Below are 24,569 nucleotides of genomic sequence, written 5' to 3' on the forward strand. Positions count from 1 at the left end.
CCATACCATCACAGATGCTGTCTTTTCAACTTTGCGCCTATAAAAATCCGGATGGTTATTTTTGTCTTTGGTCCGGAGGACACGACGTCCACAGTTTCCAAAAACAATTTGAAATGTGGACTCGTCAGACCACAGAACACTTTTCCACTTTGTACCAGTCCATCTTAGATGAGCTCAGGCCCAGCGAAGCCGACAGCGTTTCTGGGTGTTGTTGATAAACGGTTTTCGCCTTGCATAGGAGAGTTTTAACTTGCACTTACAGATGTAGCGACCAACTGTAGTTACTGACAGTGGGTTTCTGAAGTGTTCCTGAGCCCATGTGGTGATATCCTTTACACACTGATGTCGCTTGTTGATGCAGTACAGCCTGAGGGATCAAAGGTCACGGGCTTAGCTGCTTACGTGCAGTGATTTCTCCAGATTCTCTGAACCCTTTGATGATATTATGGACCGTAGATGGTGAAATCCCTAAATGCCTTGCAATAGCTGGTTGAGAAAGGTTTTTCTTAAACTGGTCAACAATTTGCTCACGCATTTGTTGACAAAGTGGTGACCCTCGCCCCATCCTTGTTTGTGAATGACTGAGCATTTCATGGAATCTACTTTTATACCCAATCATGGCACCCACCTGTTCCCAATTCGCCTGCATACCTGTGGGATGTTCGAAATAAGTGTTTGATGAGCATTCCTCAACTTAATCAGTATTTATTGCCACCTTTCCCAACTTCTTTGTCACGTGTTGCTGGCATCAAATTCTAAAGTTAATGATTATTTGCAAAAAAAAAAAAAATGTTTATCAGTTTGAACATCAAATATGTTGTCTTTGTAGCATATTCAACTGAATATGGGTTGAAAATGATTTGCAAATCATTGTATTCCGTTTATATTTACATCTAACACAATTTCCCAACTCATATGGAAACGGGATTTGTAAAAGTAGTGTTTGTTGGTCAAGTAAAATTATTTTGCCCTAAAAGTACTGTGAGAGTACAGTTTATAGCACCAGGTGTCCACTGTTCAAAACATGCCCCTGCTCACCTTGGACCTGAGACTTGTACTTGGACTTGTGGAGGCAGACTTGGAAGACGGAGAGGACTGTGGAGTTGCCGCCATTCGGGCGGTGGATTGTGGCCAGCCTGGCAGACTGGCCGGGCATGAAAACGGCAGCCTGGCATCTGGAGACTGGCACCAGTTGGCAAAGAGGGTCTTGGTCCTCACTCGGGGACGTCAGACTCTCCGCGTAGACCACCTGGAAACAACACACACGCGGAACATCATGCAGCATGGTATTGTTTGGAATGTGCAGCCATCTTGAGTTTTCAATGCATTCTCGCGGTTGATTGGGTTCTAATAATATCAATAAGTGATACATTTATCAAACAGGCATGATGGCCTGATAATAATTATGATAATAATACAAAATAAATAAATAACGAGAACATTGCTCCAAAGTGCGGCCCGGGGACCTTTTAATTATTGAACGGCCCGCGGCACATCCTAATATGATATGTATTATAATATTACGAAAAACAAATATAATAATGAATCGCAATCAATGTTGTTATGAATTATTGACATATTCATGGCTAAAATTACTTCACATCAAATATTACTCTTTAAAAATATAATATATTTTGGTAATAATAATACAACAAAAAGGGCATAAAAGAAACAAAAAGAAACAAAAAAGAAACAAAAACCGAGAATCGATGGATAGAACTGAAGTTGATCTAGAAATGTAAGTGTTGAAAGTAAAAAAATATAAAGTATTACCTATTTTTAACACGTTTATGAGTGGGGACCCTTTTGGGTCCCTGGGAATTTTAGTGGGATTTTTTTTTTTAATTGCTCAAAAATAATAAGGAAATTAAAATCAATGTTAATATGAATTATTGATCTATATACAGCTGCAATTACTTCACATCAAATATTACACTTAAAAATATTTTTTGAGGGAACATTTTGCATATTTGTTGTTTTTTCCCCCCATAAAAAACAGACTAAAACGGAATAAAACATACGGAAAAAAGTCAATAGTTTATATTGACGGAATGATCTGAAGTTGATCTACAGATCAGTCAAACAACTGGCGTGTAATAAGTGCAATACTTACAGTACAAACACTTTGTAGGACTCAACAAAAGACAAGATTTAATGGCAAAGACTACTTCCTGACTACGACAACACACCCAGGACAAACTGAAAATAATGCATATTTGCAAATGACACCCAGAAGAAAACTAAATATAACAAGTTATTATCACTCACTCTTAAATGAGAATAAAATACATATATTTCCACATCTAAGTGTGTACAACATGAGAATAAAATAAAGGTTTGCACATCTGAGTGTATACAACATGAGAATAAAATAAATATATTTCCACATGATAACATACCTTTGGACTAAAGTCAAGGTGGTCTTTGTGTCCAGCCATGATCCAGTTCTTGTCAGGTGAAATCAGGACTATGTTGACCTTGAAAGTGTCTGATATCATCAAAGTGGACCTCGGACTCAGACTGGGTGCACTTAGTGTGACCAAGTTTCCCTGATTGGTTCCCACCTGCATGGAGATATGAAGATGGATAATGTTGGATGTCACACGGAGATAGAAGATGGATAATGTTGGACGTCACACTGAGATATGAAGATGGATAATGTTGGATGTCACATGGAGATCTGAAGATGGATAATGTTGGATGTCACACAGAGAAACCAGATATGAAGATGGATAACGTTGGATGTCACATGGAGATATGAAGATGGATAATGTTGGATGTCACATGGAGATATGAAGATGGATAATGTTGGATGTCACATGGAGATATGAAGATGGATAATGTTGGATGTCACATGGAGATATTAAGATGGATAATGTTGGACGTCACATGGAGATATGAAGATGGATAATGTTGGATGTCACACAGAGATAGGAAGACAGATAATGTTGGATGTCACACGGAGATATGAAGATAGATAATGTTGGATGTCCCATGGAGATATGAAGATGGATAATGTTGGACGTCACACGGAGATATGAAGATGGATAATGTTGGATGTCACATGGAGATATGAAGATGGATAATGTTGGATGTCACATGGAGATATTAAGATGGATAATGTTGGACGTCACATGGAGATATGAAGATGGATAATGTTGGACGTCACATGGAGATATGAAGATGGATAATGTTGGATGTCACACGGAGATATGAAGATAGATAATGTTGGATGTCCCATGGAGATATGAAGATGGATAATGTTGGACGTCACACGGAGATATGAAGATGGATAATGTTGGATGTCACACGGAGATATGAAGATGGATAATGTTGGATGTCACACGGAGTAATGAAGATGGATAATGCTGGATCTAACATTGAAATATGAAGATGGATAATGTTGGATGTCACATGGAGATATGAAGATGGATTATGTTGGATGTCACACAGAGATATGAAGATGGATAATGTTGGATGTCACACAGAGATAGGAGGACAGATAATGTTGGATGTCACACGGAGATATGAAGATAGATAATGTTGGATGTCACACGGAGATATGAAGATGGATAATGTTGGATGTCACACGGAGATATGAAGATGCATAATCTTGGATGTCACATGGAGATATGAAGATGGATAATGTTGATGTCACACGGAGATATGAAGATGGATAATGCTGGATCTAACATTGAAATATGAAGATGGATAATGTTGGATGTCACATGGAGATATGAAGTTGGATAATGTTGGATGTCACACAGAGATATGAAGATGGATAATGTTGGATGTCACACGGAGATATGAAGATGGATAATGCTGGATCTAACATTGAAATATGAAGATGGATAATGTTGGATGTCACATGGAGATATGAAGATGGATAATGTTGGATGTCACACAGAGATATGAAGATGGATAATGTTGGATGTCACACAGAGATAGGAAGACAGATAATGTTGGATGTCACACGGAGATATGAAGATAGATAATGTTGGATGTCACACGGAGATATGAAGATGGATAATGTTGGATGTCACACGGAGATATGAAGATGGATAATGTTGGATGTCACACAGAGAGATGAATATGGATAATGTTGGATGTCACATGGAGATATGAAGATGGATAATGTTGGATGTCACACAGAGATATGAAGATGGATAATGTTGGATGTCACACGGAGATATGAAGATGGATAATGTTGGATGTCACACTGATATATAAAGATGGATAATGCTGGATGTCACACGGAGATATGAAGATGAATAATGTTGGACGTCACACAGAGATATGAAGATGGATAATGTTGGATGTCACACGGAGATATGAAGATGGATAATGTTGGATGTCACACGGAGATATGAAGATGGATAATGCTGGATCTAACATTGAAATATGAAGATGGATAATGTTGGATGTCACATGGAGATATGAAGATGGATAATGTTGGATGTCACACAGAGATATGAAGATGGATAATGTTGGATGTCACACAGAGATAGGAAGACAGATAATGTTGGATGTCACACGGAGATATGAAGATAGATAATGTTGGATGTCACACGGAGATATGAAGATGGATAATGTTGGATGTCACACGGAGATATGAAGATGGATAATGTTGGATGTCACACAGAGAGATGAATATGGATAATGTTGGATGTCACATGGAGATATGAAGATGGATAATGTTGGATGTCACACAGAGATATGAAGATGGATAATGTTGGATGTCACACGGAGATATGACGATGGATAATGTTGGATGTCACACTGATATATAAAGATGGATAATGCTGGATGTCACACGGAGATATGAAGATGAATAATGTTGGATGTCACACGGAGATATGAAGATGGATAATGTTGGACGTCACACGGAGATATGAAGATGCATAATCTTGGATGTCACATGGAGATATGAAGATGGATAATGTTGGATGTCACACGGAGATATGAAGATGAATAATGTTGGATGTCACACGGATATATGAAGATGAATAATGTTGGATGTCACACGGAGATATGAAGATGGATAATGTTGGACGTCACACGGAGATATGAAGATGCATAATCTTGGATGTCACACAGAGATATGAAGATGGATAATGTTGGATGTCACACGGAGATATGAAGATGAATAATGTTGGATGTCACACGGAGATATGAAGATGGATAATGTTGGACGTCACACGGAGATATGAAGATGGATAATGCTGGATCTAACATTGAAATATGAAGATGGATAATGTTGGATGTCACATGGAGATATGAAGATGGATAATGCTGGATCTAACATTGAAATATGAAGATGGATAATGTTGGACGTCACACGGAGATATGAAGATGCATAATCTTGGATGTCACATGGAGATATGAAGATGGATAATGTTGATGTCACACGGAGATATGAAGATGGATAATGTTGATGTCACACAGAGATATGAAGATGGATAATGTTGGATGTCACACGGAGATATGAAGATGGATAATGCTGGATCTAACATTGAAATATGAAGATGGATAATGTTGGATGTCACATGGAGATATGAAGATGGATAATGTTGGACGTCACACGGAGATATGAAGATGGATAATGCTGGATCTAACATTGAAATATGAAGATGGATAATGTTGGACGTCACACGGAGATATGAAGATGCATAATCTTGGATGTCACATGGAGATATGAAGATGGATAATGTTGATGTCACACGGAGATATGAAGATGGATAATGTTGATGTCACACAGAGATATGAAGATGGATAATGTTGGATGTCACACGGAGATATGAAGATGGATAATGCTGGATCTAACATTGAAATATGAAGATGGATAATGTTGGATGTCACATGGAGATATGAAGATGGATAATGTTGGATGTCACACAGAGATATGAAGATGGATAATGTTGGATGTCACACAGAGATAGGAAGACAGATAATGTTGGATGTCACACGGAGATATGAAGATAGATAATGTTGGATGTCACACGGAGATATGAAGATGGATAATGTTGGATGTCACACGGAGATATGAAGATGGATAATGTTGGATGTCACACAGAGAGATGAATATGGATAATGTTGGATGTCACATGGAGATATGAAGATGGATAATGTTGGATGTCACACAGAGATATGAAGATGGATAATGTTGGATGTCACACGGAGATATGAAGATGGATAATGTTGGATGTCACACTGATATATAAAGATGGATAATGCTGGATGTCACACAAAGATATGAAGATGAATAATGTTGGACGTCACACAGAGATATGAAGATGGATAATGTTGGATGTCACACGGAGATATGAAGATGGATAATGTTGGATGTCACACGGAGATATGAAGATGGATAATGCTGGATCTAACATTGAAATATGAAGATGGATAATGTTGGATGTCACATGGAGATATGAAGATGGATAATGTTGGATGTCACACAGAGATATGAAGATGGATAATGTTGGATGTCACACAGAGATAGGAAGACAGATAATGTTGGATGTCACACGGAGATATGAAGATGGATAATGTTGGATGTCACACGGAGATATGAAGATGGATAATGCTGGATCTAACATTGAAATATGAAGATGGATAATGTTGGATGTCACATGGAGATATGAAGATGGATAATGTTGGATGTCACACAGAGATATGAAGATGGATAATGTTGGATGTCACACAGAGATAGGAAGACAGATAATGTTGGATGTCACACGGAGATATGTAGATAGATAATGTTGGATGTCACACAGAGATATGAAGATGGATAATGTTGGATGTCACACGGAGATATGAAGATGGATAATGTTGGATGTCACACAGAGAGATGAATATGGATAATGTTGGATGTCACATGGAGATATGAAGATGGATAATGTTGGATGTCACACAGAGATATGAAGATGGATAATGTTGGATGTCACACGGAGATATGAAGATGGATAATGTTGGATGTCACACTGATATATAAAGATGGATAATGCTGGATGTCACACGGAGATATGAAGATGAATAATGTTGGACGTCACACGGAGATATGAAGATGGATAATGTTGGACGTCACACGGAGATATGAAGATGGATAATGTTGGATGTCACACGGAGATATGAAGATGCATAATCTTGGATGTCACATGGAGATATGAAGATGGATAATGTTGGATGTCACACAGAGATATGAAGATGGATAATGTTGGATGTCACACGGAGATATGAAGATGGATAATGCTGGATCTAACATTGAAATATGAAGATGGATAATGTTGGATGTCACATGGAGATATGAAGATGGATAATGTTGGATGTCACACAGAGATATGAAGATGGATAATGTTGGATGTCACACAGAGATAGGAAGACAGATAATGTTGGATGTCACACGGAGATATGAAGATAGATAATGTTGGATGTCACACGGAGATATGAAGATGGATAATGTTGGATGTCACACGGAGATATGAAGATGGATAATGTTGGATGTCACACAGAGAGATGAATATGGATAATGTTGGATGTCACATGGAGATATGAAGATGGATAATGTTGGATGTCACACAGAGATATGAAGATGGATAATGTTGGATGTCACACGGAGATATGAAGATGGATAATGTTGGATGTCACACTGATATATAAAGATGGATAATGCTGGATGTCACACGGAGATATGAAGATGAATAATGTTGGACGTCACACAGAGATATGAAGATGGATAATGTTGGATGTCACACGGAGATATGAAGATGGATAATGTTGGATGTCACACGGAGATATGAAGATGGATAATGCTGGATCTAACATTGAAATATGAAGATGGATAATGTTGGATGTCACATGGAGATATGAAGATGGATAATGTTGGATGTCACACAGAGATATGAAGATGGATAATGTTGGATGTCACACAGAGATAGGAAGACAGATAATGTTGGATGTCACACGGAGATATGAAGATGGATAATGTTGGATGTCACACGGAGATATGAAGATGGATAATGCTGGATCTAACATTGAAATATGAAGATGGATAATGTTGGATGTCACATGGAGATATGAAGATGGATAATGTTGGATGTCACACAGAGATATGAAGATGGATAATGTTGGATGTCACACAGAGATAGGGAGACAGATAATGTTGGATGTCACACGGAGATATGAAGATGGATAATGTTGGATGTCACACGGAGATATGAAGATGGATAATGCTGGATCTAACATTGAAATATGAAGATGGATAATGTTGGATGTCACATGGAGATATGAAGATGGATAATGTTGGATGTCACACAGAGATATGAAGATGGATAATGTTGGATGTCACACAGAGATAGGAAGACAGATAATGTTGGATGTCACACAGAGATATGAAGATAGATAATGTTGGATGTCACACGGAGATATGAAGATGGATAATGTTGGATGTCACACGGAGATATGAAGATGGATAATGTTGGATGTCACACAGAGAGATGAATATGGATAATGTTGGATGTCACATGGAGATATGAAGATGGATAATGTTGGATGTCACACAGAGATATGAAGATGGATAATGTTGGATGTCACACGGAGATATGAAGATGGATAATGTTGGATGTCACACTGATATATAAAGATGGATAATGCTGGATGTCACACGGAGATATGAAGATGAATAATGTTGGACGTCACACGGAGATATGAAGATGGATAATGTTGGATGTCACACGGAGATATGAAGATGCATAATCTTGGATGTCACATGGAGATATGAAGATGGATAATGTTGATGTCACACGGAGATATGAAGATGGATAATGCTGGATCTAACATTGAAATATGAAGATGGATAATGTTGGATGTCACATGGAGATATGAAGTTGGATAATGTTGGATGTCACACAGAGATATGAAGATGGATAATGTTGGATGTCACACGGAGATATGAAGATGGATAATGCTGGATCTAACATTGAAATATGAAGATGGATAATGTTGGATGTCACATGGAGATATGAAGATGGATAATGTTGGATGTCACACAGAGATATGAAGATGGATAATGTTGGATGTCACACAGAGATAGGAAGACAGATAATGTTGGATGTCACACGGAGATATGAAGATAGATAATGTTGGATGTCACACGGAGATATGAAGATGGATAATGTTGGATGTCACACGGAGATATGAAGATGGATAATGTTGGATGTCACACAGAGAGATGAATATGGATAATGTTGGATGTCACATGGAGATATGAAGATGGATAATGTTGGATGTCACACAGAGATATGAAGATGGATAATGTTGGATGTCACACGGAGATATGAAGATGGATAATGTTGGATGTCACACTGATATATAAAGATGGATAATGCTGGATGTCACACGGAGATATGAAGATGGATAATGTTGGATGTCACACGGAGATATGAAGATGGATAATGTTGGATGTCACACGGAGATATGAAGATGGATAATGTTGGACGTCACACGGAGATATGAAGATGGATAATGTTGGACGTCACACGGAGATTTGAAGATGGATGATGTTGGATGTCACACGGAGATAGAAGATGGATAATGTTGGATGTCACACGGAGATATGAAGATGGATAATTTTGGACGTCACACGGAGATATGAAGATGGATAATGTTGGATGTCACACAGAGATATGAAGATGGATAATGTTGGATGTCACACAGAGATAGGAAGACAGATAATGTTGGATGTCACACGGAGATATGAAGATAGATAATGTTGGATGTCACACGGAGATATGAAGATGGATAATGTTGGATGTCACACAGAGAGATGAATATGGATAATGTTGGATGTCACATGGAGATATGAAGATGGATAATGTTGGATGTCACACAGAGATATGAAGATGGATAATGTTGGATGTCACACGGAGATATGAAGATGGATAATGTTGGATGTCACACTGATATATAAAGATGGATAATGCTGGATGTCACACGGAGATATGAAGATGGATAATGTTGGATGTCACACGGAGATATGAAGATGGATAATGTTGGATGTCACACGGAGATATGAAGATGGATAATGTTGGACGTCACACGGAGATTTGAAGATGGATGATGTTGGATGTCACACGGAGATAGAAGATGGATAATGTTGGATGTCACACGGAGATATGAAGATGGATATTGTTGGATGTCACACTGAGATATGAAGATTGATAATTTTGGACGTCACACGGAGATATGAAGATGGATAATGTTGGATGTCACACAGAGATATGAAGATGGATAATGTTGGATGTCACACAGAGATAGGAAGACAGATAATGTTGGATGTCACACGGAGATATGAAGATAGATAATGTTGGATGTCACACGGAGATATGAAGATGGATAATGTTGGATGTCACACAGAGAGATGAATATGGATAATGTTGGATGTCACATGGAGATATGAAGATGGATAATGTTGGATGTCACACAGAGATATGAAGATGGATAATGTTGGATGTCACACGGAGATATGAAGATGGATAATGTTGGATGTCACACTGATATATAAAGATGGATAATGCTGGATGTCACACGGAGATATGAAGATGGATAATGTTGGATGTCACACGGAGATATGAAGATGGATAATGTTGGATGTCACACGGAGATATGAAGATGGATAATGTTGGACGTCACACGGAGATTTGAAGATGGATGATGTTGGATGTCACACGGAGATAGAAGATGGATAATGTTGGATGTCACACGGAGATATGAAGATGGATATTGTTGGATGTCACACTGAGATATGAAGATTGATAATTTTGGACGTCACACGGAGATATGAAGATGGATAATGTTGGATGTCACACAGAGATATGAAGATGGATAATGTTGGATGTCACACAGAGATAGGAAGACAGATAATGTTGGATGTCACACGGAGATATGAAGATAGATAATGTTGGATGTCACACGGAGATATGAAGATGGATAATGTTGGATGTCACACAGAGAGATGAATATGGATAATGTTGGATGTCACATGGAGATATGAAGATGGATAATGTTGGATGTCACACAGAGATATGAAGATGGATAATGTTGGATGTCACACGGAGATATGAAGATGGATAATGTTGGATGTCACACTGATATATAAAGATGGATAATGCTGGATGTCACACGGAGATATGAAGATGGATAATGTTGGATGTCACACGGAGATATGAAGATGGATAATGTTGGATGTCACACGGAGATATGAAGATGGATAATGTTGGACGTCACACGGAGATTTGAAGATGGATGATGTTGGATGTCACACGGAGATAGAAGATGGATAATGTTGGATGTCACACGGAGATATGAAGATGGATATTGTTGGATGTCACACTGAGATATGAAGATTGATAATTTTGGACGTCACACGGAGATATGAAGATGGATAATGTTGGATGTCACACAGAGATATGAAGATGGATAATGTTGGATGTCACACAGAGATAGGAAGACAGATAATGTTGGATGTCACACGGAGATATGAAGATAGATAATGTTGGATGTCACACGGAGATATGAAGATGGATAATGTTGGATGTCACACAGAGAGATGAATATGGATAATGTTGGATGTCACATGGAGATATGAAGATGGATAATGTTGGATGTCACACAGAGATATGAAGATGGATAATGTTGGATGTCACACGGAGATATGAAGATGGATAATGTTGGATGTCACACTGATATATAAAGATGGATAATGCTGGATGTCACACGGAGATATGAAGATGGATAATGTTGGATGTCACACGGAGATATGAAGATGGATAATGTTGGATGTCACACGGAGATATGAAGATGGATAATGTTGGACGTCACACGGAGATTTGAAGATGGATGATGTTGGATGTCACACGGAGATAGAAGATGGATAATGTTGGATGTCACACGGAGATATGAAGATGGATATTGTTGGATGTCACACTGAGATATGAAGATTGATAATTTTGGACGTCACACGGAGATATGAAGATGGATAATGTTGGATGTCACACAGAGATATGAAGATGGATAATGTTGGATGTCGCATAGAGATATGAATGATGTTGGATGTCACATGGAAAGATGGATAACATTGGATGTCACACGCAGGAGACCAGATATGAAGATGGATAATGTTGGATGTCGCACGGAGATATGAATGATGTTGGATGTCACATGGAAAGATGGATAATGTTGGATGTCTCTCACACACAGAGACACCAGATATGAAGATGGATTATGGTGGATGTCACATGGCAAGATGGATAATGTTGGATGTCACACACACACACACACACACACACACACACACACACACACACGTCACACGGAGATTTGAAGATGGATGATGTTGGATGTCACACGGAGATAGAAGATGGATAATGTTGGATGTCACACGGAGATATGAAGATGGATATTGTTGGATGTCACACTGAGATATGAAGATTGATAATTTTGGACGTCACACGGAGATATGAAGATGGATAATGTTGGATGTCACACAGAGATATGAAGATGGATAATGTTGGATGTCACACAGAGATAGGAAGACAGATAATGTTGGATGTCACACGGAGATATGAAGATAGATAATGTTGGATGTCACACGGAGATATGAAGATGGATAATGTTGGATGTCACACAGAGAGATGAATATGGATAATGTTGGATGTCACATGGAGATATGAAGATGGATAATGTTGGATGTCACACAGAGATATGAAGATGGATAATGTTGGATGTCACACGGAGATATGAAGATGGATAATGTTGGATGTCACACTGATATATAAAGATGGATAATGCTGGATGTCACACGGAGATATGAAGATGGATAATGTTGGATGTCACACGGAGATATGAAGATGGATAATGTTGGATGTCACACGGAGATATGAAGATGGATAATGTTGGACGTCACACGGAGATTTGAAGATGGATGATGTTGGATGTCACACGGAGATAGAAGATGGATAATGTTGGATGTCACACGGAGATATGAAGATGGATATTGTTGGATGTCACACTGAGATATGAAGATTGATAATTTTGGACGTCACACGGAGATATGAAGATGGATAATGTTGGATGTCACACAGAGATATGAAGATGGATAATGTTGGATGTCGCATAGAGATATGAATGATGTTGGATGTCACATGGAAAGATGGATAACATTGGATGTCACACGCAGGAGACCAGATATGAAGATGGATAATGTTGGATGTCGCACGGAGATATGAATGATGTTGGATGTCACATGGAAAGATGGATAATGTTGGATGTCTCTCACACACAGAGACACCAGATATGAAGATGGATTATGGTGGATGTCACATGGCAAGATGGATAATGTTGGATGTCACACACACACACACACACACACACACACACACACACACACACACACACACACACGTCACACGGAGATTTGAAGATGGATGATGTTGGATGTCACACGGAGATAGAAGATGGATAATGTTGGATGTCACACGGAGATATGAAGATGGATATTGTTGGATGTCACACTGAGATATGAAGATTGATAATTTTGGACGTCACACGGAGATATGAAGATGGATAATGTTGGATGTCACACAGAGATATGAAGATGGATAATGTTGGATGTCACACAGAGATAGGAAGACAGATAATGTTGGATGTCACACGGAGATATGAAGATAGATAATGTTGGATGTCACACGGAGATATGAAGATGGATAATGTTGGATGTCACACAGAGAGATGAATATGGATAATGTTGGATGTCACATGGAGATATGAAGATGGATAATGTTGGATGTCACACAGAGATATGAAGATGGATAATGTTGGATGTCACACGGAGATATGAAGATGGATAATGTTGGATGTCACACTGATATATAAAGATGGATAATGCTGGATGTCACACGGAGATATGAAGATGGATAATGTTGGATGTCACACGGAGATATGAAGATGGATAATGTTGGATGTCACACGGAGATATGAAGATGGATAATGTTGGACGTCACACGGAGATTTGAAGATGGATGATGTTGGATGTCACACGGAGATAGAAGATGGATAATGTTGGATGTCACACGGAGATATGAAGATGGATATTGTTGGATGTCACACTGAGATATGAAGATTGATAATTTTGGACGTCACACGGAGATATGAAGATGGATAATGTTGGATGTCACACAGAGATATGAAGATGGATAATGTTGGATGTCACACAGAGATAGGAAGACAGATAATGTTGGATGTCACACGGAGATATGAAGATAGATAATGTTGGATGTCACACGGAGATATGAAGATGGATAATGTTGGATGTCACACAGAGAGATGAATATGGATAATGTTGGATGTCACATGGAGATATGAAGATGGATAATGTTGGATGTCACACAGAGATATGAAGATGGATAATGTTGGATGTCACACGGAGATATGAAGATGGATAATGTTGGATGTCACACTGATATATAAAGATGGATAATGCTGGATGTCACACGGAGATATGAAGATGGATAATGTTGGATGTCACACGGAGATATGAAGATGGATAATGTTGGATGTCACACGGAGATATGAAGATGGATAATGTTGGACGTCACACGGAGATTTGAAGATGGATGATGTTGGATGTCACACGGAGATAGAAGATGGATAATGTTGGATGTCACACGGAGATATGAAGATGGATATTGTTGGATGTCACACTGAGATATGAAGATTGATAATTTTGGACGTCACACGGAGATATGAAGATGGATAATGTTGGATGTCACACAGAGATATGAAGATGGATAATGTTGGACGTCACACGGAGATATGAAGATGGATAATGTTGGACGTCACACGGAGATTTGAAGATGGATGATGTTGGATGTCACACAGAGATAGAAGATGGATAATGTTGGATGTCACACGGAGATATGAAGATGGATATTGTTGGATGTCACACTGAGATATGAAGATTGATAATTTTGGACGTCACACGGAGATATGAAGATGGATAATGTTGGATGTCACACAGAGATATGAAGATGGATAATGTTGGATGTCGCATAGAGATATGAATGATGTTGGATGTCACATGGAAAGATGGATAACGTTGGATGTCACACGCAGGAGACCAGATATGAAGATGGATAATGTTGGATGTCGCACGGAGATATGAATGATGTTGGATGTCACATGGAAAGATGGATAATGTTGGATGTCTCTCACACACAGAGACACCAGATATGAAGATGGATTATGGTGGATGTCACATGGCAAGATGGATAATGTTGGATGTCACACACACACACACACACACACACACACACACACACACACACACACACACACACACACACACACACACACACACACACACACACACACACACACACACACACACACACACACACACACACACACAGAGAGAGAGAGAGAGAGAGAGACTCACGGAGAGGAAGCAGTCCTGGTCCTTGTTGAAGAGCAGCAGTGTGCAGTGTGGGGAAGCAGTGTGATGGAGCGCCACCTCCTGGCCAGTGAGAGCCTGCCACACCTTGATGTCACCTGAGGAGTCTGATGTCGCCACATAGTCTCCTCGCTCGTCACGCGTCACGCAGGTCAAAGGTCCCTGCTGCTGGCCACACCACAGCTGCTCGCCCTGACAGGAAACACACGTCCTTTAAGACCAGGTCTTCATTGCAGATGATTGACACAACTGATACTGCCGGGCAGGTTTCTCAGGGCCGATACTGATACTGATTATTATTAGTCGTCAATATGGGGCAGTGACATCGCACGTCATTCGTTAATATGGGGCGGTGATATCGCACATAATTTGTTAATATGGGGCAGTGATATTGCACATCATTTGTTAATATGGGGCGGTGATATCGCACCTCATTCATTAATATGGGGCAGTGATATCGCACATCATTCGTTAATATGGGGCAGTGATATCGCACATCATTGGTTATTATGTGGCGTGATATCGCACATCAATAGTTAATATGGTGTGGTGATATTGCACATCATTTGTTAATATGGGGCGGTGCTATTGCACATCATTTGTTAATATGGGGCGGTGCTATTGCACATCATTAGTTAATATGGTGTGGTGATATTGCACATCATTTGTTAATATGGGGCGGTGATATTGCACATCATTCGTTAATATGGTGTGGTGATATTGCACATCATGAGTTAATATGTGGCGGTGATATTGCACATCATTTGTTAATATGGGGCGGTGATGTCGCACATCATTCGTTAATATGGTGCGGTGGTATCACACATCATTCGTTAATATGGGGCAGTGATATCGCACATCACTAGTTAATATTGTATGGTTATATCGCACATCATTAGTTAATATGGGGCGGTGATATCGCAAATCATTCGTTAATATAGGGCGGTGATATTGCAAATCGTTTGTTAATATAGGGCAGTGATATCGCACATCATTACTTAATATGGGGCAGTTATATCGCACATCATTAGTTAATATGGGGCGGTGATATAGCAAAAAATGTGTTGATATGGGGCGGTGATATCGCACATCATTAGTTAATATGGTGTGATAATATTGCACATCTTTTGTTAAAATGGGTCGGTGATATTGCACATCATTCGTTTGTATGGTGCGGTTGTATCACACATCATTCATTTATATGGGGCGGTGATATCGCACATCATTCACTATTATGGGGCGGTGATATCGCACATCATTTGTTAATATGAGGCGGTGATATCGCACATCATTAGTTAATACGGGGCGGTGTTATCGTACATGATTAGTTAATATGGTGCGGTGATATATCTCACTCCATTTATTAATATGGGGCGGTGATATCGTACATCATTAGTTAATATGGGGCGGTGATATCGAACTCCATTCGTTAATATGGGGCGGTGATATTGCACATCTTTAGTTAATATGGGGCGGTGATATCACACTTCATTCATTAATATGGGGCGGTGATTTTGAACATCATTAGTTATTATGGGCCGGTGATATTGCACAACATTAGCCAATAAGGGGCGGTGATATCGCACATCATTTGTAAATATGGGGGGGATTTCGCACATCATTCGTTAATATGGGGCGGTGATATCGAACATCATTAGTTAATATGGGGCGGTGATATCGCACATCATTAGTTAATATGGGGCGGTGATATCGCACATCATTAGTTAATATGTGGCGGTGATATTGCACACCATTCGTTAATATGGGGCGGTGATATCGCACATCATTCATTAATATGGGGCGGTAATATCGCACATCATTAGTTAATATGGGGCGGTAATATCGCACATCATTAGTTAATATGGGGCTGTAATATCGCACATCATTAGTTATTATGGGGCGGTGATATCGCACATACTTCGTTAATATGGGGCAATGATATCGCACATCATTAGTTAATATGGTGTGGTGATATCCCTCATCATACGTTAATATGGGGCGGAGATATTGCACATCATTTGTTAATATGGGGCGGTGATGTTGCACATCATTCGTTAATATGGGGCAGTGATATCACACATCATTCGTTAATATGTGGCGGTGATATCGCACATCATTCGTTAATATGGGGCGGAGATATTGCACATCATTTGTTAATATGGGGCGGTGGTATTGCACATCATTCATTAATATGGGGCGGTGATATAGCACATCATTCACTATTATGGGGCAGTGATATCGCACATCATTAATTAGTATGTAGCGGTGATATCGCATATCATTAGTTAATATGGTGTGGTGATATTGCACATCATTTGTTAATATGGTGCAGTGATGTTGCACGTCATTCGTTAATATGGTGCGGTGGTATCACACATCATTCATTAATATGGGGCGGTGATATCGCATATCATTCACTATTATGGGGCAGTGATATCGCACATCATTAGTTAATATGTGGCGGTGATATCGCACATCATTAGTTAATATGGTGTGGTGATATTGCACATCATTTGTTAATATGGGGCAGTGATGTTGCACATCATTCGTTAATATGGTGCGGAGGTATCACACATCATTCATTAATATGGGGCGGTGATATCGCACATCATTTGTTAATATGAGGCGGTGATATTGCACATCATTCATTACTATGGGGCGGTAATATTGCACATCACTAGTTAATATGGGGTGTGATATCGCACATCATTAGTTAATATGGGGCGGTGATATCGCACATCATACGTTAATATGGGGCGGTGATATCGCACATCATTAATTAATATGGGGCGGTGATATTGCACATCTTTAGTTAATATGGGGCGGTGATATTGCACATCATTAGTTAATATGGGGCTGTAATATCGCACATCATTAGTTATTATGGGGCGGTGATATCGCACATACTTCGTTAATATGGGCCAATGATCTCGCACATCATTAGTTAATATGGTGTGGTGATATCCCACATCATACGTTAATATGGGGCGGAGATATTGCACATCATTTGTTAATATGGGGCGGTGATATCGTACATCATACGTTAATATGGGGTGGTGATGTTGCACATCATTCGTTAATATGGGGCAGTGATATCGCACATCATTCATTAATATGTGGCGGTGATATCGCACATCATTCGTTAATATGGGGCGGAGATATTGCACATCATTTGTTAATATGGGGCGGTGGTATCGCACATCATTCATTAATATGGGGCGGTGATATCGCACACCATTCACTATTATGGGGCGGTGATATCGCACATCATTTGTTAATGTGAGGCTGCGATATCGCACATCATTCGTTAATAAGTGGCGGTGTTATCGCACATCATTAGTTAATATGGGGCGGTGATATCGCACATAATTCGTTAATATGGGGAAATTATATCGCACATCATTAGTTAATATGTGGCGGTGATATTGTACATCATACGTTAATATGGGGAAGTGATATCGCACATCATTCGTTAATATGTGGCGGTGATATCGCACATCATTCGTTAATATGGGGCGGTGGTATCGCACATCATTCATTAATATGGGGCGGTGATATCGCTCATCATTCACTATTATGGGGCGTTGATATCGCACATCATTTGTTAATGTGAGGCTGCAATATCGCACATCATTCGTTAATATGGGGCGGTGATATCGCACATCATTCATTAATATGGGGCAGTGATATCGCACATCATTAATTAATATGTGGCGGTGATATCGCACATCATTAGTTAATATGGTGTGGTGATATTGCACATAATTTCTTAATATGGGGCGGTGATATTGCACATCATTCGTTAATATGGTGCGGTGGTATCACACATCATTCATTAATATGGGGCGGTGATATCGCACATCATTCACTATTATGGGGCAGTGATATCGCACATCATTAGTTAATATGTGGCAGTGATATCGCACATCATTAGTTAATATGGTGTGGTGATATTGCACATCATTTGTTAATATGGGGCAGTGATGTTGCACATCATTCGTTAATATGGTGCGGAGGTATCACACATCATTCATTAATATGGGGCGGTGATATCGCACATCATTCACTATTATGGGGCGGTGATATCGCACATCATTAGTTAATATGTGGCAGTGATATCGCACATCATTAGTTAATATGGTGTGGTGATATTGCACATCATTTGTTAATATGGGGCAGTGATGTTGCACATCATTTGTTAATATGGTGCGGAGATATCACACATCATTCATTTATATGGGGCGGTGATATCGCACATCATTCCCTATTATGGGGCGGTGATATCCCACATCATTTGTTAATATGAGGCGGTGATATCGCACATCATTAGTTAATATGTGGCAGTGATATCGCACATCATTAGTTAATATGGTGTGGTGATATTGCACATCATTTGTTAATATGGGGCAGTGATGTTGCACATCATTTGTTAATATGGTGCGGAGATATCACACATCATTCATTTATATGGGGCGGTGATATCGCACATCATTCCCTATTATGGGGCGGTGATATCCCACATCATTTGTTAATATGAGGCGGTGATATCGCACATCATTCATTACTATGGGACGGTAATATTGCACATCATTAGTTCATATTGGGCGGTGATATCGCACATCATTAATGAATATGGGGCAGTGATATCGCACATCATTCGTTACTATGGGGCGGTAATATTGCACATCATTAGTTAATATGGGGCGGTGATATCGCACATCATTAATGAATATGGGGCAGTGATATCGCACACCATTCGTTAATATGGGGCGGTGATATCGCACATCATTAGTTAATATGTGGCGGTGATATCGCACATCATTCGGTAATATGGGGCAGTGATATCGCACATCATTAGTTATTACGTGGCGGTGATATCGCACATCTATTGCACATCATTTGTTAATATGGGGTGGTGATATCGCACACAATTAATTAATATGGGGCAATGGTATCTCACATCATTAGTTTATATGGTGTGGTAATATCCCACAGCATTTGTTAATATGGGGCAGTGATATCCCACAGCATTTGTTAATATGGGGCAGTGATATCGCACATCATTCGTTAATATGTGGCAATGATATCGCACATCATTAGTTAATATGGGGCAGTGATATCGCACATCATTAGTTAATATGTGGCGGTGATATCGCACACCATTCGTTAATATGGGGCGGTGATATTGCACATCTTTAGTTAATATGGGGCGGTGATATCTCACATCATTAGTTAATATGGTGTGGTGATATCCCACAGCATTTGTTAATATGGGGCAGTGATATCGTACATCATTCGTTAATATGGGGCGATGATATCGCACATCATTAGTTAATATGGGGCGGTGATATTGCACATCTTTAGTTAATATGGGGCGGTGATATCGCACATCATTAGTTAATATGGGGCGGTGATATCGCACATCATACGTTAATATGGGCGGTGATATCTCACATCATTAGTTAATATGGTGTGGTGATATCCCACAGCATTTGTTAATATGGGGCAGTGATATCGTACATCATTCGTTAATATGGGGCGATGATATCGCACATCATTAGTTAATATGGGGCGGTGATATTGCACATCTTTAGTTAATATGGGGCGGTGATATCGCACATCATTCGTTAATATGGGGCGGTGATATCGCACATCATACGTTAATATGGGCGGTGATATCGCACATCATTAGTTAATATGTGGCGGTGATATCGCACATCATACGTTAATATGTGGCGGTGATATTGCACATCATTCGTTAATATGTGGCGGTGATATCGCACATCACTCGTTAATATGGACCGATGATATCGCACATCATTAGTTAATATGTGGCGGTGATATCGCACATCATTAGTTAATATGTGGCGGTGATATCGCACATCATTCGTTAATATGTGGCGGTGATATCGCACATAATTCGTTAATAGAGAGTAATAATGTGACAACTGAAGTGTATTTTTATTATTTAGAAGAAATGTGTACTGACAGTTTGGACGTTCCAAGCTCGGACCGAACCGTCGGTGGCAGCACTGCAGACCGTGGAAGATGTGCTCCACAGGTCAGGACTTCCAGGTGAGTTCACCTGCAGGTAGACCACGCCCACTATGCTCCCTGGCGGACGACAGTTTTATCAAAAGGAACACAAAGTCGCTGCAACGGTTGAGACCGGACTCACCTGTGTGACCCCGGAGACTTTTACAGGTGTACCCGCCACTCCGCCCGTCCTTCATCTCCTTCTCCAAGCAGGACCGTCGCAGGAAGTATTTCTTCCAGGAGCGATTGACGTGCGAGCTGGACAACACCACCTGGCTGCAGAACAACCATCGCTGCAGACACAACCTCCTGCCAGGTGAGGAGAACATCCGGTTTACACCCGGAAAGAAGCCCGAAGAAGAAGAAGAAGACGACATACCTCCATAACCACTGAGTCTCGGCAGCATCGTGCCAGTCCTACAAAACATCACAAAGTTGTTGTTGTTGTTCGGAGCGACTTCGGCATTCCGCCTGCTTACCTTACACACTCCGGACGCGCTGATTAAGTCCTCCACGGGGAGGAAAGTGAAAATGTGAAGGAGACAGTCGCTGATTAACGTCTGGGGGTTCATGCCGAACTTCCGCCGTCAGCAGCAGATGACGCAGCAACCAGGAAATACAGGCTTTTATTCATGCAGGTGTGCGAGCTGCCGCTAGATGTCGCCAGAGTATAGGGAAAGCGACAAGGAGGCGCTCCTTCTTGCTCGACATCGTTTATTATTCTATATTATACATTGTTTATTATTCTATATTATACATTGTTTATTATTCTATATTTTACATGGTTTATTATTCTATATTATACAGTGTTTATTATTCTATATTATACATTGTTTATTATTCTATATTATAGATGGTTTATTATTCAATATTATACATGGTTTATTGTTTATTATTCTATATTATACAGTGTTTATCATTCTATGGTTTATTGTTCTATATCAGGGGTCACCAACCTTTTTCAATCCAATCCAATCCACTTGATTTATATAGCACATTTAAACAAGAAAATGTTTCCAAAGTGCTGCACAACAATATTAAACACAATTAAAAACAATATAAAAATAAATATGATTAAAAACGATTTTAAAGGGTTAAAACCAAGTAAATAGAAATCAAAATTTTAAAAACACAGAGGACCACACAACTCACGTAGTGTTAAAAGCCAGAGAATAAAAGTGGGTCTTAAGACGAGACTTAAAACCATACTTGCCAACCTTGAGACCTCCGATTTCGGGAGGTGGGGGGTGGGGGCGTGGTTAAGAGGGGAGGAGTATATTGACAGCTAGAATTCACCAAGTCAAGTATTTCATACATATATATATATATATATATATATATATATATATATATATATATATATATATATATATATATATATATATATATATATATATATATATATATATATATATATACAGGGGTGCCGCTAGGGATTTTGGGCCCCATGAAAATAATCTTTACAGGGCCCCCAACACAGTGTCATTATTTTTTCTGTATTATAATTTCATCATCATTAGGGGCCTCTCTGGGCCCCCCTCCATCATGGGCCCCTAGAATCCATCTCCTTTACCCCCCTTTTTCGGCGCCCCTGTATGTATATATATATATATATATATATATATATATATATATATATATATATATATATATATATATATATATATATATATATATATATATATATCCTGAAAATATGCAAACAAAACTGTGTTTAGATAATTGATACTTCAAACTTGCATAAATACATATTAAGGAATATAACATAATTTGGCTTCTGAGAGTTTCAAAATGTAATGAATAAAATGCTAAAGTTGTTGATAAACAAGCAATTATTTTAAGAATTAAATATGGTCATTTTAAAAGAATTATTATGATAATTTAAAATCAATTATTTCAAATATGTTTATTTTAATGTATAATTCTATGGCTGGATGTAATAAGGAGTCAGGAAAAAATACAAATAAAAATACAATTAATTTGGATGTTTTTAGCAAAATATAGTAAACATGTATTTATTTATTTATTTTTTTTAAATTAATAAATATATTTATTTTTAGGTAAGATAAACATAATAATACAATTTATCTCTAGTCTGGATGATTTAGTTCTTGTCACCCTGTTGTCCTCCCGTCATGAAAAAAGGCTGTCCTCACTCAGGTCCGCATGGAGCTGGAGGGGGCGTGGCTTCCAGTTCCGGCCGAAAATCGGTAGATTTTCGGGAGAATATTTGTCCCGGGAGGTTTTCGGGGGAGACGCTGAATTTCGGGAGTCTCCCGGAAAACTCGGGAGGGTTGGCAAGTATGCTTAAAACACTCCACTGTGGGCGCAGTTCGAACATGGAGGGGCAGAGTGTTCCAGAGCTTAGGGCCGACCACAGAGAAGGCCCCTGTCTCCCCTGGTTTTAAGTCTCGTCTTGGGCACCACGAGCTGGAGCTGGCTCTCGGACCTCAGAGCGGCGCGCAGGATTGTAAGTTTGGATGAGGTCCGAGATATAATGAGGGGCCAGTCCATGTAAAGCTTTAAAAACAAACAGCAAGGTTTTAAAATCAATTCTAAAATGAACAAGAAACCAAGAGCTACTTCTTGGGTACTGATTAATGCGTAGGGCTACCAGTTTCCATCCATCCATTTTCTACCGCTTATTCCCTTTGGAGTTGCGGGGGGCGCTGGAGCCTATCTCAGCTACAATCGGGCGGAAGGCAGTGTACACCCTGGACAAGTCGCCACCTCATTGCAGGGGCGACCAGTTTGACACACACTTAAATAAATTGCCAGAAATAGCCAATTTGCTCAATTTACCTTTAACTCTATGTTATTATTAATAATTAATGATATTTATCTTTGTGGAAACACTGATCATCTTAATGATTTCTCACAATAAATATATATAGAAACAGATAAACACTTTATTTTATTTTTATATTTTCTCTAAGTGCACATTTTTCAAATTGAACATTGTCAAATGATCACTTCTAAAGACAGTCTTGTGAAATCACAATATCCCATTTTAACCAACTTGCCACTAACT

General features: G+C 39.2%; 1 protein-coding gene across 1 annotated transcript in view; it reads right to left on the reverse strand.

Moving 5' to 3' along the window:
- fbxw12 (F-box and WD repeat domain containing 12) overlaps positions 1 to 22,151 on the reverse strand; it is a 28,640-nt gene extending 6,489 nt beyond the window's left edge. Inside the window, exons 1-7 of the mRNA XM_061923538.1 lie at positions 22,018 to 22,151; positions 21,918 to 21,955; positions 21,681 to 21,847; positions 21,492 to 21,616; positions 15,488 to 15,694; positions 2,400 to 2,564; positions 1,039 to 1,249 (exon numbers count right to left, since the gene is read on the reverse strand). Of these exons, the coding sequence (XP_061779522.1) occupies positions 1,039 to 1,249; positions 2,400 to 2,564; positions 15,488 to 15,694; positions 21,492 to 21,616; positions 21,681 to 21,847; positions 21,918 to 21,955; positions 22,018 to 22,110 (1,006 nt within the window). The 5' untranslated portion in view covers positions 22,111 to 22,151. The remainder of the gene's footprint in view (positions 1 to 1,038; positions 1,250 to 2,399; positions 2,565 to 15,487; positions 15,695 to 21,491; positions 21,617 to 21,680; positions 21,848 to 21,917; positions 21,956 to 22,017) is intronic.
- Between the last annotated feature and the right edge of the window lie 2,418 nt (positions 22,152 to 24,569).

This window comes from Nerophis lumbriciformis, linkage group LG01, assembly GCF_033978685.3.
Source record: "Nerophis lumbriciformis linkage group LG01, RoL_Nlum_v2.1, whole genome shotgun sequence".
Lineage (NCBI taxonomy): Eukaryota > Metazoa > Chordata > Actinopteri > Syngnathiformes > Syngnathidae > Nerophis > Nerophis lumbriciformis.